General features: G+C 37.0%; 1 protein-coding gene across 1 annotated transcript in view; it reads left to right on the forward strand.

Annotated features, from left to right (window-relative positions):
• The window catches only part of LOC102828286 (fibroblast growth factor 10-like), a 155,032-nt gene extending 137,728 nt beyond the window's left edge, over nucleotides 1-17,304 (forward strand). The window contains exons 2-3 of the mRNA XM_006865748.1: nucleotides 12,932-13,035; nucleotides 17,084-17,304. Coding sequence (XP_006865810.1) covers nucleotides 12,932-13,035; nucleotides 17,084-17,281 — 302 coding nt within the window. The 3' untranslated portion in view covers nucleotides 17,282-17,304. The remainder of the gene's footprint in view (nucleotides 1-12,931; nucleotides 13,036-17,083) is intronic.
• Nucleotides 17,305-17,592: the final 288 nt, after the last annotated feature.

Consider the following 17,592-nt stretch of genomic DNA (forward strand, 5'->3'; position numbering starts at 1 on the left):
CGACTAGGTGGCATCTAACAACAACCACAAGAGAGTCCTGGTGTGGTGCCAAGGGTTATTGTACCAGACTGCAAAGCTGTTTGAACTGCAAGGTCTTTGGTTTAAGCTCTCCAGCTGCTCCTTGGACGCCCTATACTGGGTCGCTGTGGGACGGGACCACTCTATGGCACTCCAAAACAACATGTCTTATGGGCTGGATGCTCCCCACCCTTGCTATATAGTGTCACTATGAGTCAGAATCAGCTTGATAGCACTTAAGAACAATGATTGCATTATTATAGTTCTTATTAATGTTTAGTTGACCTATACAAATCCATAACAAATTTATTTTTAAAAATACTCATTTTTGGTAGTGATATATACAACCACAGATACATCCATTCATTTTTTCTACATGAACAGTTCAATAACATTGGCTACATACTTCACTTTGTATCAACATTCTATCTCTACCCATAATGTTTCATCACCATTAATTTAGGTTTTCTGCCTCTTAAAGTTGTTATCTGTGCTTTAGAATAGAAACTCATATAGATAGTTCTTCATAAGAGCTAGAGGCAAACATTATTTATTATTAATTGGACTAACCAATTTGTTTAAGAAACTCTGGTCACGTAGTAATTACCATTTGGGCTGCTAACCTCAAGGTCAGCAGTTCAAAACTACTATAAGTTCCATGAGAGAAAGAAGAAGCTTTCTGCTCCCATAAAGATTTACAGCCTCAGAAACCCTATACCAGGTCGCTATGAGTTGGAATCGACTCCATGGCACAAAACCAACCAACTATTGTTTAGTCTACCAAAGGCTTCATGGAATATTTCAGTTTCAAGGATTAAAGATGATTTTGGGGCATTAGATTTGGTGTTCTCCCATTCTCAAAAAATTAATTAACTAATTTTCATATAAACTTTTAGTTCTATTCCACATTTGTCCACCTTTTGGTCAGGATCCATCAATAGTGGTAACCAGACACCATTAATTTCTTCTGGTTTCATGGTTATTGTTGTTATTTTTGTTAGGTGTCTTTGAGTTGGTTCTAACTCATAGCGACCCCATGTGCACATCAGAACAAAATACAGTCTGCTCCTGCACGCACCATCCTCACAAATGTTATTCTTGAATCCATTGTTGCTGCCACTATGTCGATCCATCTCCTTGAAGGTCTTCCTCTTTTTCGCAGATACTCCACTTTTATATGCATGATGTACTTCTTCAGGGATTTGTCCTTCCTGGCAACTCATCCAAAATACAAGAGACAAAGTCTCACCATCCTCTCTTCTAGGAAGCAATACGGTGTTAGAGAAGATGGTGTTGGACAAGAGCACCATCATTCAAAAGCATCAACGTCTTTCTTATTCATTGTCCAACTCTACATGCATTTGAAGTGATTGAAAACACTATGGCTTGGGTCAGGTGCACTTTAATTCTCAAAATAGCAACCTTGCCCTTTAATACTTTCAAGAGGTTCTTTGCAGCAGATTTGCTTAATACAGTATATTGCTTGATTTTTTTGACTAATGATTTCATGAACATTGATTGTGGATCCATGCAAGATAAAGTCTTTGATACCTTCGATCCCTTCTTCATTTATAGTGTTCTTTATTAGTCCTGTTATAAGGATTTTAGTTTTCTTTACATTGAAATGCAATCAATACTAAAGGCTGCAGACTTTGATTTTCATCAGTAAGTGCTTCAAGTCCTCTTTGCTTCCAGTAAGCAACATTGTGTCACCTGAATATCATAGCTTGTTAATGAGTCATCCTCCAGTACTGATGCCACCTTCTTCATATAAAGCAGCTTCTCAGAATTTACTCAGCATATAGATGGAATAAATATGGTGAAAGGATACAACCTTAATGCATACCTTTCCTAGTTTTTTAAATCGTTCAGCATTCCCTTGTTATCGTCTAGCAAATGCCTCTTGATCTGTGTACAGGTTCCTCATAAGTACTATTAAGTGCTCTGGATACCCATTCTTCACAATCATATCCAGAGCTTGTTATGACCCACACAATTGAATGTCTTTGCATAGTCAATAAAGCACAAATAAACATCTTTCTGGTATTTTCTGCTTTCAGAAAATATACATCTGATGTCAGCAATGAAAACTCTCAATCTACATCCTCTTCTGAATTCGGGGTGAATTTCTGGTAGCTCCCTGTTATTGTACTGCTATAATCATTTTAAAATTATCTTCAGCAAAATTTTTCTTAATGATATTGCCTCTTGGTAGCCCACAACAAATTTATAACGTTATTTTGTGTTATGTATAGACTTTCCTGGATTCCTGGTGTGGTGCTGTAGTATAAGAACTGGACCGCAAGGTCAGTTTGAACTGTGAGGTCAGTGGTTCAAATGTGCCAGCTGCTCTTCAGAAACCTGACTTAATGGCATTTAACAACAACAACAACAACAATAAAAGATTTTCCTAGCAGCAATAAAATTGCAGTAATTGTTCCTATTTTTACTGGTTGGTATGTCTAACCCTGACACAAACAAAATGGCACATTCTCCTTCCAGCTAATACTCAGTGAATCATCACAAGCCACATAAAGATTCTTTCAGACTTGTTTTCCCGTTTATAAAATTCAGGAAATAAAATAAGAATAGGACCAAAATTGAGGCATAGGCAAGATGTCCTGCAAGAAACCAGAATATCCAACTTTCAGAAAAAATAAGAAATCTACTATAGAAAATCAGGGAAAGGACAAAAATAAAAAGTAGCTTTATGAAACTGTATATACAAATATATGTTCTGATATAGAAATTAGTTCATTTTTCAAGAAGAAATTTGTTCAGAAATATCTTCATTCCTTGCTTATTGCTTTGTTTCCACTAAAATGAATTGTTCTAGACTGTTCTGAGACTGTATTCATACGCCTTTTCTAAAATCCTGTGTTTTGCACTATTCCCCATCATTTATTCCACTTAAAAGTGGGATCAAATGTCAATTATACTGGATGACAGAAAATGATTCAGGGACATAAGTACTTCCAGTGTAGCTGAGAGTGTGGTTAGGGTTCTTATGACCAGAGGCACACAATCATTTCTAAGTTTTTATTTCACCCCAAATTAGTCATAGAATCTTGTCTCACTTTGTAAGTTAGTGAAACTTAAGTCACCACTAACTTGAAAATTCTTAGGAATTTCAAATAAATTCTTGTCTTAGAAACATGTCACTTATGTCTTACTGTTACTATATTCTAAGAGAAGAGACAGTCATGCACAAATATGACATGGTAGAATATTGATAAGTAATTACCCACATCCTGACAAATTTAGATAAAACTAAAGAGAGGTGGAACATTGTTATTTCAAAAATAAACTGCTGGTGAGAAAAAAAATAGAAAGAAATTATTGTTTACTAAATCTTTTGTAGACCTAGCACATGTCTTGAGCGGGAGGCACACTGTAAGACCATCTGAAAATATTTGTTGACTTCCAATTAGTGGTAGAATTCTCACCTGTAACAAAGGACATATAAATTTCATTTCTAGACAATGCATTTCATGCATAGTCACCTTGGATCTTCCCAGTGGGAGCTTGCATATTTCTATGATGCCAAACATGTTTCAGGAGAGCATACAGACAAAGATGACCTAGTAAGGAAGACCTGGCAATCTAAAACCTTATGGTTCAATCCGTAACATAACGGAAACGTTTCAGGACAGGGCCACATTTATTCTGTTACATGATGTCACAATGTGCCACTGTCCAACTTGGCAGCAGCCCACAGCATTGACCAGTATGGCAGGCCACAGAGTCACATTTTATTTTTCACACACTTTAGCAATTAACTTGTTGTTATTGTTGTTAAAGTGCAGTAAAGTGGGTTCTGACTCATAGTGACCCTCAATAGGGTTTCCAAAGAGCAGCTGGTGTGTTTGAACCGCCAACCAGTTAGCAGGTCAGTGCTTATCCTACAGTGTGCCATACCAGAACTCCAGCAATTAAGTTACAATGGGAAAATTGTCCCTAAGTTGAAAAGTTCTGATACGTCTACTGTTAGGTCAATGGCAATGATTAAATTACAAAACAGGTCAATTAAATATAGCCCTCAATGGAGAAGTGTTTCGGAATTTGCATTCTTTCCAATGACTTCAATTACTAGGTGAGAATATAAAAGGTCATTTGTCTGTTTAGCAAATTGGGAAAGATGCACCTTCTTATATAGAGATGGTAAAGGTTTTCTGCTAATGCAGGTCCTGTTTCTGTCTGCAATTCTAAGTGAATGTCAAGGGTATCAGAATGAACTATGACAGAGAAACTAAAATAGCTCCACTGTATTATGCTGAAAAGACAGTCTAAAACAGCAGTACAATGTGGACCAGATCTAGAATCATGATTAGCCCACTCAGGTGTCCTCTTTTTAAATGGGTGAGATCATTCTTGAGTAAGTATATGCCTCTAACTATGAGTAGGAGTGTGGGGAGGGTCAAGTGAATTCCTACTGCTTTGTAGTCTGTTTCTTGACCATGAGTAGGATTTTAAGGGGTTATGTAGGACTTTAATTCTTGGAGTGTCAATACAATTAGGCCTTGGAGAATGCCTATAAAATACTTAAAGGGATAGTAAAACGGATTTAAGTTTCCACTGTGTTTCCACCCTCTTATTAGGCAAAATTAAATAAAGAATATTAATTGTAAATTTAAAAACATTGATTACAGACAGCACTGTGTAGTGTATTTCTTTACAAATACTGAATCTACTTTATCACAGTTATTCAAATGTCATGAGTCCCACACCTATTAAAAACAAGCAAAATAAAAACCCAATACTTCTTTCCATTTTCTTTTAAATTTTTCTTTGGTGTTAAACTACTACCATTACTTGTGTGTTTATATTCTGTTTATGGTTTTACTTCTTTGCACATATTTCTGTCAATGCTTTTTTATATCAGAGTGCTCCTCTGTCTCTTGAATTGCAGCGTATGTAACAGTGTGTGGTCCCTGGGCCGACTTTACTTGGGAAGATGCTAGAAATGCAAAATTTCTACTGCCCCCAAACAACTAAATAAAAAACCCGAGTCTTCCCAATGATTCTGATGCATATTCAAGTTTGAGAGCTACTAGTATGGAATATTGCTTACTACTTGCCACCATTCTGATTCTGCAGACAGTGAATACATATTCAATACCTACTCTATGTGGAGTCCTGGTGTGGTACGGTGGCCTAATGGGTCAGACTCTAAAGTCATTTAAACTGCAAGGTCAGTGGTTCAAGCTCACCAGCTGCTCCTTGTAAACCCTACAGGGTCGCTATGGGTCGCAATCGACTCGACGGCACTTAAAAACAACAACCTACTGTACTTGACTTTGCAAGTCTGAAACAGAGGCAATTAGTTCTTATTTTAAAATGAGAAAATCAAAGATCAGGAAATAGAATTCATTTATCCAGGGTCACACGGTTAGCTAAGTAGTACAGCTGAGTTGGAAAGCCATTCTCTTCGGCTCTTTTAGAGCTACTGCTTACTTTTCTCTCTTTTATTGCCCAAAGTTTCCATCAATTTCGTTACGAATCGGGCTGCGAACCTTAAGGCCAGCAGTTCGAAACTACCAGCCGCTCCGCGGGAGAAAGATGAGGTGTTCTGCTCCCGTAAAGATTTACAGCCTCGGAAACTGTACAGCGTCGCTATGGGTCGGAACCGACTCGACGGCACTTAACAACAACAACAATGTAGTTTTGCTGTTACCCTTAAAACATTGTATATATATAGCTATTAGTTGCCTCATTGTGTATATGTGTGAAAGAGACAGAAAGAGAGATGAGATGAGAAAATATAAAGTATGTGAAGTAAAAAATATTCAGTATTGCATATGATTATTTTAGTCCAGGCACTGCCAACACACAGATACTTCTTAGTTACAATTTTACATTCTTTCACATTTTTTAGGTTAGAGCATAGATATACTTTTTGAAATTGTTGAATGGACCAAATAAATATGCATGCCCAAGGAGCTCTGGTAGCGTAGTGGTTATGAATCGGGCTGCGAACCACAAGGTCAGCAGTTTGAAACTACCAGTGGTTCTGCGGGAGAAAGATGAGGCTTGCTGCTCCCGTAAAGATTTACAGCCTCGGAAATCCTGTACAGGGCCGGAACCGGCTCAACGGCACTTAACAACAACAAACAGGTCTAACACATGCTGGCTGGTCCTGTAAGATAAAAGATAAGAATAAAGCTCTTTTTCCTCAGCAACATACTGCCCCTTACCAATCTTCAGTAATCTCTTTTCTTCCTTTCTTATTCCCTACATGTGGGTGTTTTTTCTGTGTATATGCCACTGGAGAATATGGTCAGAGTTTTCTACTCTACAATTTCTGTAAGGTCTTTTTTTTTTTTTAATCTCATACTATTTTTTGAGGTATAAATCAATGTTACTACTCTGCTTGACATCTAAAAAGAGGTGAACCATTGTTCTAAGAATATTTCTAATTATTAAGCTGGAAGTTCTTTAGGTACTGACAGTTATTATGCATGCTCTGGTCAAGATCATATAACCCTAGAATCTGTTAAATTTCCTGCGTGTAAAGTTGCCTTTTACTTCAAGAATCAGGAGTCAAATCACGTGGTTAAAACATTTAAGGATATAAAGGAACAGACTACCAATTGAAACCATAATTGTTGTATACTTTTTCTAATACCAGTTAATATACACAATTCAGTTATTTGAAAATTATCTGATAATGACAAATTTTATAGCACAGAAATGAATTACTGCTTTTTTATCATAGGCATAAAACTGCATATTTTAATGATTCTTCTAAGATAATAACATCAGACACCTGTCTGTGGCATGTATCAGAGTCTCCACTTTCTGTAACACAACTGAGAATCTATCCAAAAGAGTTGCTTGGGTTCATGCAGAAAAGCTCATCTTCTCAGAAAAGAAAGCTGCTAAGCCTTGTGCATATTTTCTAACAATCACTTACATTTCATTTATCGCCTTGTGTTAACTTACGTACTGGAGAGCTGCTGACAGTATTCCACTTTCGCAGCACAGGGAGACATCAAAGCCAATGCTCATGCCTCTGAGTCATCAAGAAAAACATTAAGTTTTGCTGAACTGTTTCCATAAAGAATTGCAGGGAAATGAATGAACTTAAAAGATCTAGGTGCCAAGTTTTGGGATTTTTTTTCTCCCTGCAAATAAAATTTGTGTGGTTTTTGCTTTGTTTTGTTTTAAATTGTGGTATGGGTGAAAATTTACTGAGCAAATGAGTTTTCCATTCAACAATATATACACATTTTGTTTTGTAACATTAGTTGTGAATTGTTTCAATGTAACTGTACTCTTCCCACTTCCTCCCTGGATTCTCAGTTTTCATTTCTCTGTCTCCCCTGCCCTTTCCTGCCTTCTTAGCTTTGTTTTTGAGCAAATGTTGCCCTTTTGGTCTCATGGTTGATTATTTTGAGGAGTACATTCCTCACAAATGTTATTGTCCACTTTTAGCAAGTGTCATTGTCCAGTTTATAGACCTGTTGATTGTTTAACTACAAGGTGAACCCAAGGGAGAGGAGGGTTTAGTTCTAGGTTCAAAATGTATTAAGAGTCACAGTGTCAGAGATTCTACCAGTCTTCATTACACCAGTAAGTCTGGTCTTTATTTTGATTTTGAATTTTATTTTACATTTTTCTCCAATTCTGACCAGGTCCTTCTGTGGTTCTGATCAGAGTAGTTGATAGTGTTAGCCAGCACCATCTAGTTCTATGGTCTCAGTGTAGTGGAGGTGGTGGTTCGTACAGTTCACTAGTCCTTTGAACTAATTGTTTCTAAATGTGATTTAAAACTCCAAGAAGCGCTGTAAGTCTTCTATGTGAAGATATAACAAATCAATTTGGGACATTAACCACATCTATTAAATAGAGGAAGAAGAAGAGAGAGTTATAGAAAGAGAGATAGATACACAGACAGTGACGGGCTTATTATTAAAGACTTTAGTATTTATTGTGTACTAAAGTCTTTAATAATAAGGATATCATGCTGGGTAGGATGGAGGGTCAGAGAAAAAGAGGAAAACCCCCAACGAGATGGATCAGCCAGGTGGCATCATTGATGGCATCACGTGTGGCAGCGGTAGTGAGGTTGGCCCAGGATCTGACATTGTTTCGTTCTGCTGTGCATGGGGTCGCTATGAGTCGGTTCCAACTCGATGGCACCTGACGACAACAACAGCAACACTACATTATAGTATCATGATATAAGGACCCTAGGTGGGATCAAGGTTTGTGCTTGACTACTAACCTACTGGTGGTTCTAACCCACTCAACAGGACTGTGAAAGATAGACTTGGAAATCTGCGTCCATTAAAAATGTCATTGCTGTTGCTAAGTGCTGTCAAGTCAGTTCTGACTCATAGTGATCCTGTGTAGGGTTTTTTAAGGAGCAGCTCGTGGATTTGAACAGCTGACCTTGTTCAAACCAACCTTGGGATCCAGTGCATTATCCTGCAGAGCCACACCTCATTAAGATTATAGCCAAGAAAACCCTATAGAGTAGTTCTGCTTTGTGACATGGGGTCACCATGAGTTTGAATCAACATGACAATTAGCAACAACAACCACGACGTATTTTACCACATTGACAAAAGCTATCATGTTATATCTACTATCAACACTAATGGAAGCAGAGTCAAGAAATCAAACGACGTACTGCATTAGGCAAATCTGCTGCACAAGAACTTTTTAAAGTATTGAAGAGCAAAGATGTCAGCTTGAGGACTAAGGTGTGCCTGACCCAAGCCATGGTACTTTCAAAAGCCTCATATGCATGTGAAAGCTGGACAGTGAGTAAGGAAGACCATAGAAGAATTGATGCTTTTGAGTTATGGTGTTGGAGGAGAATATTGAAAGTGCCATGGGCTGACAAAAGAACCAACAGATCTATGTTGGAAGAAGTGCAGCCAGAGTGCTCCTTGGAGGCCAGGATGGTCAAACTTCATCTCTCATACTTCATATTGTCAGGAGGGACCAATCACTGGAGAAGGATATCATGTTTGGTAAGGTGGAGGGTCAGAGAAAAAGAGGAAGACCCCCAGCAAGATGGATTGGCAAAGTGGTAGCATCAATGGGCTTAAGTGTGACAACAATTGTGAGGTTGGCCCAGGACCGGGAAGTGTTTTGTTTTGTTGTACATAGGGTCACTATGAGTTGGTACTGACTCGATGGCACCTAACAACAACAACAAATCAAGTTATATAGTATTAGAATATATTCTGAGTTAAACTGTTTAAGGGAAAATAACAGACAACTGATTGTGAATTCATGAGGTTCTGACATTTATTGGGTTGCTTCCAATTTCACAATAATCTTTTTGAAAAGTTCCTTCCTCACTGTGGTAAAGCAATACTGTGGCACAGAAACAGGGCTCTTGGTTTTAGCTAGAGTGACCAACACAAAGTGCCACTGGGATGAGGGACAAAGAGGACTACTAGTGACCCAAGCACACACTGATTTCTTTCTTCCTCTCCCTACCTTTCTTTACTCATTCATTGTCTCTGCTTGTAGTGTTCCTCTCATGCTTCAAATTCCCCCAACTACTAAAGTACTATCCCTGAAAAATCCACATAAATACCAAGTGTTCAGAAAGATTTGTTTACTATTTAGTTATAGCATAAAAATTTCTCTCTTATATAGCTCTCAATATATATTCTTTGTATTTGAATTATTCTTTTCTGTCTGTAACTTACCTAGTTTAAAACTTCTGGAAAACAATGACTGTGTCTTGTTTACCTTTGCATTCTTAATAGCGTGAGGTAACTTTCTATTTTGAGATCATTGCAGATTCACATACCGTTGTAAGAAAGATTGTTGTGGTGGTTAAGTGCTGACCTGCGTAGGGTTTCCAAGGAGCGACTGGTGAGCTTCAACCACAGACCTTGCGGTTCAAACTACTTTACAGTCCAGTGCATTAACCTTGCCTAGCTATAGAACAATATCCAACCCAGACACTGGCATTGATACAATCCACTAACCTGATTCAGATTGCTACAGTTTTATACAGACTCATTTTTGTGTGCGTGTTCAATTCTATGCAATTTTATCACATGTGCGGCTTTGTGTGCCTGCCATACATTAAAACAACACTTTTTTTTTTTTTTTTCCAAATCTCAGAATAAATTTTTAAATGCCATTTAGCTTTGAGAGCATATGTTGGCTTAATTGTTTCTTACTAAGGAATAATTCTGAACAGGACAATTTACTAGATTGTTTTTAAAATCAATTTGAATGAGTTTTTTAGGAAAATTTTAGTGCTAATGGAAAGGGGCCCTCAGTCAAATTAAATTGATAGCTCATCCACAAATGTTGGATCCCAGGATACTATCCTTCAATTTGCATTTAATTTCCATCAAAATATACATTAATCGAACTAATCCTATTATTAATCTAACTATCCTCAAACTAAATTCTACCACTCTTTTCCAAAATACTTTTATTGGCAAACCTGATCATCCTTACTAAAAAGCAGAGAAAACTGTTGGAGAGATCTTTTATGAAAAATACAAACGTCCTCCAGACTTTAGTCCCTTTGAAAGCCACTTTAACAGTCACAGATGTTTCTAATCAATGAAGTCATTGTCCATTACCCACAAGATTATCGAATTGTAACTTACTGACTTATGTAACATACAAAATAATTTATTTTCAGAATGCAAAAGGACCCTGTTAAATCATTTAGGTCTTCCCTCTTTCTATTTTAAACTAATAATAAACCTTTTCAGCTTAGCCATAACTGGTTGAGGAATGGAGGAGAAAGTTAATAGATTGATTGCTTTTTTTGAATATTGAGTTTTTAGCTATGGGGCAAGACAGAAAGAAACTCAGGAATATTCAAACTGAATGTGATCTCTCATGTGTATTATCTCTTAGAAATAATCAAACAAGGATCTGTTAATATTTCCATTATGTTTTTCTTTTTGTCAACTCGGTTTGTTGCTATAACTTAATCCTACTACTTCTTCATCATCACCCAAAGATTTGGTTTAGTCTTTGCAAAAATGATCCTTCATTTCTTTTTATTCTAGCAACTTTCCAAGATAAAAGTATACAATGCAAATTACTAACAGTACTTAGTCAGGCAAAGAAAGCAGCAGTCTAAATATTTTGCTCCAAATGGCTAGCTACCTGCATGGTTGGAAGTTCAAACTCATCAGCTGCTCCTTGAGTGAAAGATGAAGTTTTCTCCTTTTACACCCAAGAAACCTATTCATACAGCGTCCCTATGAGTCCGAATGGCAGTAAGTTTCAGTTAGGCCTTACTTTTTATCATCTGTTTGTCACATAAATTAGATTTTCCTTCTCTGAGTCTCAGATATTATCCTCTGTGAAATGACAACATTCTTGGAAGGGATAACATATTAAATTGTTTAAAATTATTATCTTGATTAATCATTTTATGAAACGGTTTCCAAAAGTGTTCCCTGGCAAATTTGAAGGAGGATGTTTGATGGAAAGGCAAAATAATGACTGAGAGTCAGAGGCATAGGTGTTGGGTCTACCATGACTAAACTCTGTTACCTTATCATCTGGTCTGTGAGTAGTATAACTTCAGTATCTCAATTTTGACACAATAATCACAACTATAAGCTCATTAACAACCTGTGACATGTAGATGATACAACCTTGCTTTCTGAAAGTGAGGAGGACTTAAAATACTTACTGATGAAGATCAAAGACCACTGCCTTCTGTATGGATTGCATCTCGATGTAATTAACACAAAAATCCTCACCACTGGACCAATAAATAATATCCTTATCAATGAAGAAATGATTGAAGTTGCCAAGGACTTCATTCTTCTTGGATTAACTATCAACACTAAAATAAAATATAAAAATAAGTATTATTTTTGTAATTAGGAAGGCACTAGCTCTTGGCATGTTGAAATCATTTTGCTGTACTATCTCATTTAATACTCACAGCAACACTTTGAGAGAGGCGTTACTATACTGCTTATTGTACAAATGAAATTGAGGCATGGGATGTTTGGTTCCTTCTTATGTTGTCATTCATCAATAAATGCAGAACCAGGATGTAAAGCCAGACTCTCTGATCAAAGTCCACAACACTGTTTCTGTCTCCTGAGCAAGCTTTGAAAATAAGCAATTTTCATTCCTCAGGCCTTCATAATCTAAAATGAATAGATGCTGAGTAAATTAAAATGAGTGGACACTGAAAACCTTTCAGAGAAGAATTCTATTTAGATACACAAATCAATACTTTTATAAAAGTAAATTAAACAACAGCAACAACAAAACTAGTCTTGTTGTTGTTGTCAGGTGCCACTAGTCTACTAGTTGCTAATTGCCTGGGTTTTCCTATTTTTCTAAATAATAATAATAATGCTGATGGATATTTTCCTCAACTCAAAGTAGTGTGATTCTGCTATTTTAAGGACAATGTGGACATGATACTGGGATTAGCCTTTCTGTATCTCCGAATGTCAACACATTTGCCAAAAGTGAATTTATCAGCTAACTATAGCCAAGAGATTTAGTTTATCTAAGTGTCTTACAATGAAGAAATAGTTTACCACTGTTTTTGCAGATTGAGGTAAATCTGACATATTATTGACATATGCTCTAGATTTAATTTAATACCGTGATACAGATGTGGCCTCTGATAAGGTTTTGAGAAATCTAGGTTAAGATGAGTAGAGTTGTTTCAATATTTATGGGTTTGAAAATGCAGAGTTAGCAAAGGAAGCATTTTAATTAAAACAATATTTCCCCTATATGCTCAGAGTGAAATGAAGGAGAATTCTACTGAAACCTTTTTTTACTTATTTCCACATATTTGCTGGGGTTTTAGGCACACTGAAAGAGGTTTTTAGTACAATTAAAAAAAAAAAAGGATTTAATAAGTTTTTAAAATTCTTTTAACTAAACTTATACAACTCTTCATGTTCAACCTTTAAATTTTTTTTTTTTTTAGGCATCCTGGAGATAACATCAGTGGAAATTGGGGTGGTTGCAGTCAAAGCCATTAACAGCAACTATTATTTAGCCATGAACAAGAAGGGGAAACTCTATGGCTCAGTAAGTATGCAGCTTTGTTTTCAAAATACACTGCAGTAAATCATTACCACAGCTTTGGAATGTTTCCCCCAGACATTGAATAGCTTTGTTATCGTTCTATTGCTAGTAAATAGAGCCATAGTGGGCTGGTCACCAGAGTTTCAAGGGCTGGCAAAGCAGCTCTCTTAATTCCATAATCTTCTCTGTTGTTCACCCATTAGTCTACCACACAGGCTGCTGCTGGTATTCATCAGTGAGTGTTCTGAACTTCTAACCAGTCAGACTCTCACGGAAAGCATCTGTTCAGATTGGCAGGAGAGCTACAGACAACTTAGAAGAGGATCATTAAAAACAAAAATCTTGAATTGAGTCAAAACCCATACACTATTTGTGTGTTACAGTTGGAGATAAAACAGGCTCAGATGTTTTGAATTCTTTTCACGTCTGAAATGGGGAACAACAACAACAAAAAATCATCATTGTGTGGGCATAATTTCAAGCAAAACTAGAATTTTTGTTTTACCTTGTTGTTGTGTTGTTGTTAGGTGCCACTAAGTCCATAACGACTCATAGTAACCCTGTGCACAACAGAATGAAACACTGCCTAGTCCTGGGCTAATCTCACAATTATTGCCATGATTGAGCCCATTGATGGTGCCACTTTGCCAATCCATTTTGCTGAAGGTCTTTCTCTTTTTCTCTGACCCTCCACTTTGCTAAACATGATATCCCTCTCCAGTGACTAGTCCTTCCTGAAAATATGTCCGAAGTATGGCCATCCTGGTCTCCAAGGAGCACTCTGGCTGCACTTCTTCCAACACAGATCCGTTTGTTGTTTTGGCAGCCCATGGCACTTTCAATATTCTCCTTCAACCCCATAACTCAAATGCATCAATTCTTCTACAGTCTTCTTTATTCACTGTCCAACTTTTGCATGCGTAAGAGGTTATTGAAAATACCATGGCTTGAGTCAGGCTCACCTTAATCCTCGAGCTGACATCTTTGAGCTTTAACACTTTAAAAAAGGTCTTGTGCAGCAGATTTGCCTAGTGTGATACATCGTTTGATTTCTTGGCTGCTGCTTCAATTCCTTGACAACTTCAATCTTTTCTCCGTTGGTAAGAATGTTGTTCATTGGTCCAGTGGTGGGGATTTTTGTTTTCTTGACATTGAAATGAAATCCATACCAAAGGCTATGGTCTTTGATCTTCATCAGTAAATGTTTTAAGTCCTCTTCACTTTCTACAAGCAAGCTTTTATCATCTGCATATCACAGGTTGTTAATGAGTCTTCCTCCAATCCTGATGCCATGTTTTTCTTCATAGAACCCAGCTTCTTGGATTATTTGCTCAGCATACAGGTTGAATAAGTATGGTGGAAGAATATAACCCTGTCGCACATCTTTCTTAATTTTAAGCCATTCAGTGTTCCCATGTTCTGTTCGAATAACTACTTCTTGGTCCAGGTACAGATTCCTCATCAGCACAATTAATTGCTTCAGAATGTTCATACCTCTCAATGTTGTCCATAGCTTGTCATGATCTACACAATCGAAGGCCTTTGCATAGTCAGTAAAGCACAGGTAAACATCTTTCTGGTATTCTCTGCTTTCAGCCAAGATCCATCAGACATCAGCAATGATATCCCTTGTTCCACGGCCTCTTCTTAATCTGGCTTGAACCTCTGGAAGTTCTCTGTCAATGTATGATTTTTGCCGTTTCTGTATTACCTTTAGTAAAACTTTACTCACATGGGCTATCAAAGAGATTATCAGATGATTTCCACATTCTACTGGGTCACCTCTCTTTGGAATGAGCACAAATACAGATCTTTTCCAATCAGTTTTTTTACCTTGACAGTAATTGTTAATTCATATTATAGTTGAACATCTATGTATATAGATACCATTTCTTGAAATTGGGTTATTATGGAGCCAATCAGTATATCCATCATAGCAAGTATTTTGAGTATTACCCATGTGACTTTCTATCAAACTCATAAAGACCAATTTAAACTCCTCAGTCGCTCTTTACACATAATAACAACAACAATAACAAGATCCACTGTAGGATAAGTACAAGTTTGGCAGTTTAAACCCACCAGCCACTCTTAGGAAACCCTATAGCTATGGGTCACCACTGACTTGAAGGCACTTAACAACAACAAAGATGTCATTTAAAGTAGCAAGTGCTTAATTGTAACTTTAGTTAATAGTTAAATTGTAAAGTGAACAGCAATGTATCATGTTGCAATTTTTTAATTAAACAGCTCAGTCAATTATAATCAACATTTTACTATTTGCCAGAGACGCTATTTGAGATGTCAAAGAAGTATAAGAAAGGAATGTGCTCTGGATTAATTTAAAGTAAATTTAGGAAAAAAATGAATAAATGTGGCATAATTACAGGATAATTGTGAAATGTAAAGAAAGAGCAAGAGTTATATAGCAGCACTATGTTAAAGTGCATAACTAAGCATCAATCTCTTTATCAAGGAACTAACATCAACCTCTTAATTAATCATTTGAATGAGAACATAGTCAGACCCTTTTATGGAGTTAATGTGGATATTATTTACTCTACCAGTACCACCAAGAGATCATGAACATGTCAAGTAAGTTTAGAACTTTTTTCTGGACTCACTCCATTCCAATGGTGTATCTAGAACCCATATGTGAATAAATGAGATCTTACAATTTTCTAATTAGACCATTTTTGAAGGACATATAACAATATCTATGGCCAAGAATTAAAATCTGTGAAGCAAAATTCTTAAATAATCTTATCGTTTCCTCAGCAATATGCAACATCTTTACATTTTTCATGGAAACATAAAGGAATGTCTCTTCTGAATGTATAAATATAATGTACTTTGTTCTGAATGTATAAATATAATGTACAATCATAAGAATGATTGTGGTGGCTGTCAGTAGCAGTGGTTCTCAAACTTGAGTATGCATCAGAATCACCAAGAGCGTTTATTGATGGGACCCAATGTCAAATTTCCTGATTCAGTAAATCTAGTAGTGGTGATTATGTGCTATGGAGTTAATTCCAACTAATGGGGACTTTGTATAGGGTTTTGAGGCTGTAAATCTTTACAGGAGCAGAAAACCTCGTCTTTCTCCACCAGAGTGCTTGGTCTTTTTGAACAACTGCTCTTTGTTTAGTAGCCTGATCCACAACCATTCCACTACCAGAGCTCCTTAGTAAGTTTGGTAGAGTTCAAAAATTTGTACGTATAAGAAGGCCTCAGGTGTTGCTATTACTGGTCCAATTACCACGAATTGAGAACCACTGCTCTAGCTATAAGGAATTTGGTGGTGTTGTGGTTGAGACTAGGTCACTAACCACAAGGTTGGTAGTTTGAACCCAGGAGAAAGATGTGGGAATCTGCTTTCATAAAGATTTACAGTTGTGGAAATCCTATGGACAATTCTACTCTTTCCTGTGTGATCCTTATGTGTTGCAATTGACTTGATGGTAATGGGGTTTTGGCCCACCCTCGGAAACCCTGTACAGGGTCGCTATGGGTCGGACCCGACTCGATGGCACTTAACAACAACAACAACAACAAGATGTAAAACAATCTTGCATTTCATTCATGTCAGATTCACTTATAATTGGAGTTGTTGTTGTTATGTGCCATGAAGTCCGTTCCGACTCATAGCGACCCTGTACAGGGTTTCTGAGGCTGTAAATCTTTAGAGGAACAGAATGCCTCATCTTTCTCCCACAGAACAGCTGGTAGTTTCAAACTGCTGACCTTAAAGTTCGCAGCCCAAATCGTAACCACCATGCTACCAGAGAGTCAGGGATAACTTGGATTCATCATTTTAGCTTGGGTAAATGCTTTAGGGGTGTGCGTGGAGTGTCAGGAGAATTGTAGTCAAAATTTTCCATTATGCATAGTTTCAATAATGAGTTTAGACGATAACTGAACATTTTACAAGTGCTTTCATTTTGGGGTTCACATCATAAGCTCTTTTAGAACTGGCATTCTCTAGATGTCAATGGGTACTATCAAATATCACTACTATTGAAATAAAATATCATGCTTTGTTTTGCAGAAAGAATTTAACAATGACTGTAAGCTGAAGGAGAGGATAGAGGAAAATGGATATAATACCTATGCATCCTTTAACTGGCAGCACAACGGGAGGCAAATGTATGTGGCATTGAATGGGAAAGGAGCTCCGAGGAGAGGACAGAGAACCAGAAGGAAAAACACCTCAGCCCATTTTCTTCCAATGGTGGTACACTCCTAGAAGAAGGCAATACTTATGGATGCAGTTGAACCAAAGGCTCTTTTGTCAGCAATAGTTGGTAATCTTCATGAAGACAGTAGCTGAAAAGACAAAAAGACACTTTGCAAATGTCTGCTTGACTTCAAGAAAGGAAGATTCTGAAGGATTTTGTACTCACGGCTGACATTTGATGTTCTTTAAATTAGATCAGTGTCATGCTTTATAATCACGATATGAGCAGATCAAATGGGATGGAAGTGATTTCGAAGCAAACAACATTATGGCTGGGTTTTTTGTTTAGTTATTATTTTTGTTTTTTGTCTTTTAACCTC

This window comes from Chrysochloris asiatica, unplaced genomic scaffold (genome assembly GCF_000296735.1).
Source record: "Chrysochloris asiatica unplaced genomic scaffold, ChrAsi1.0 scaffold00082, whole genome shotgun sequence".
Taxonomy (NCBI): Eukaryota; Metazoa; Chordata; class Mammalia; order Afrosoricida; family Chrysochloridae; genus Chrysochloris; species Chrysochloris asiatica.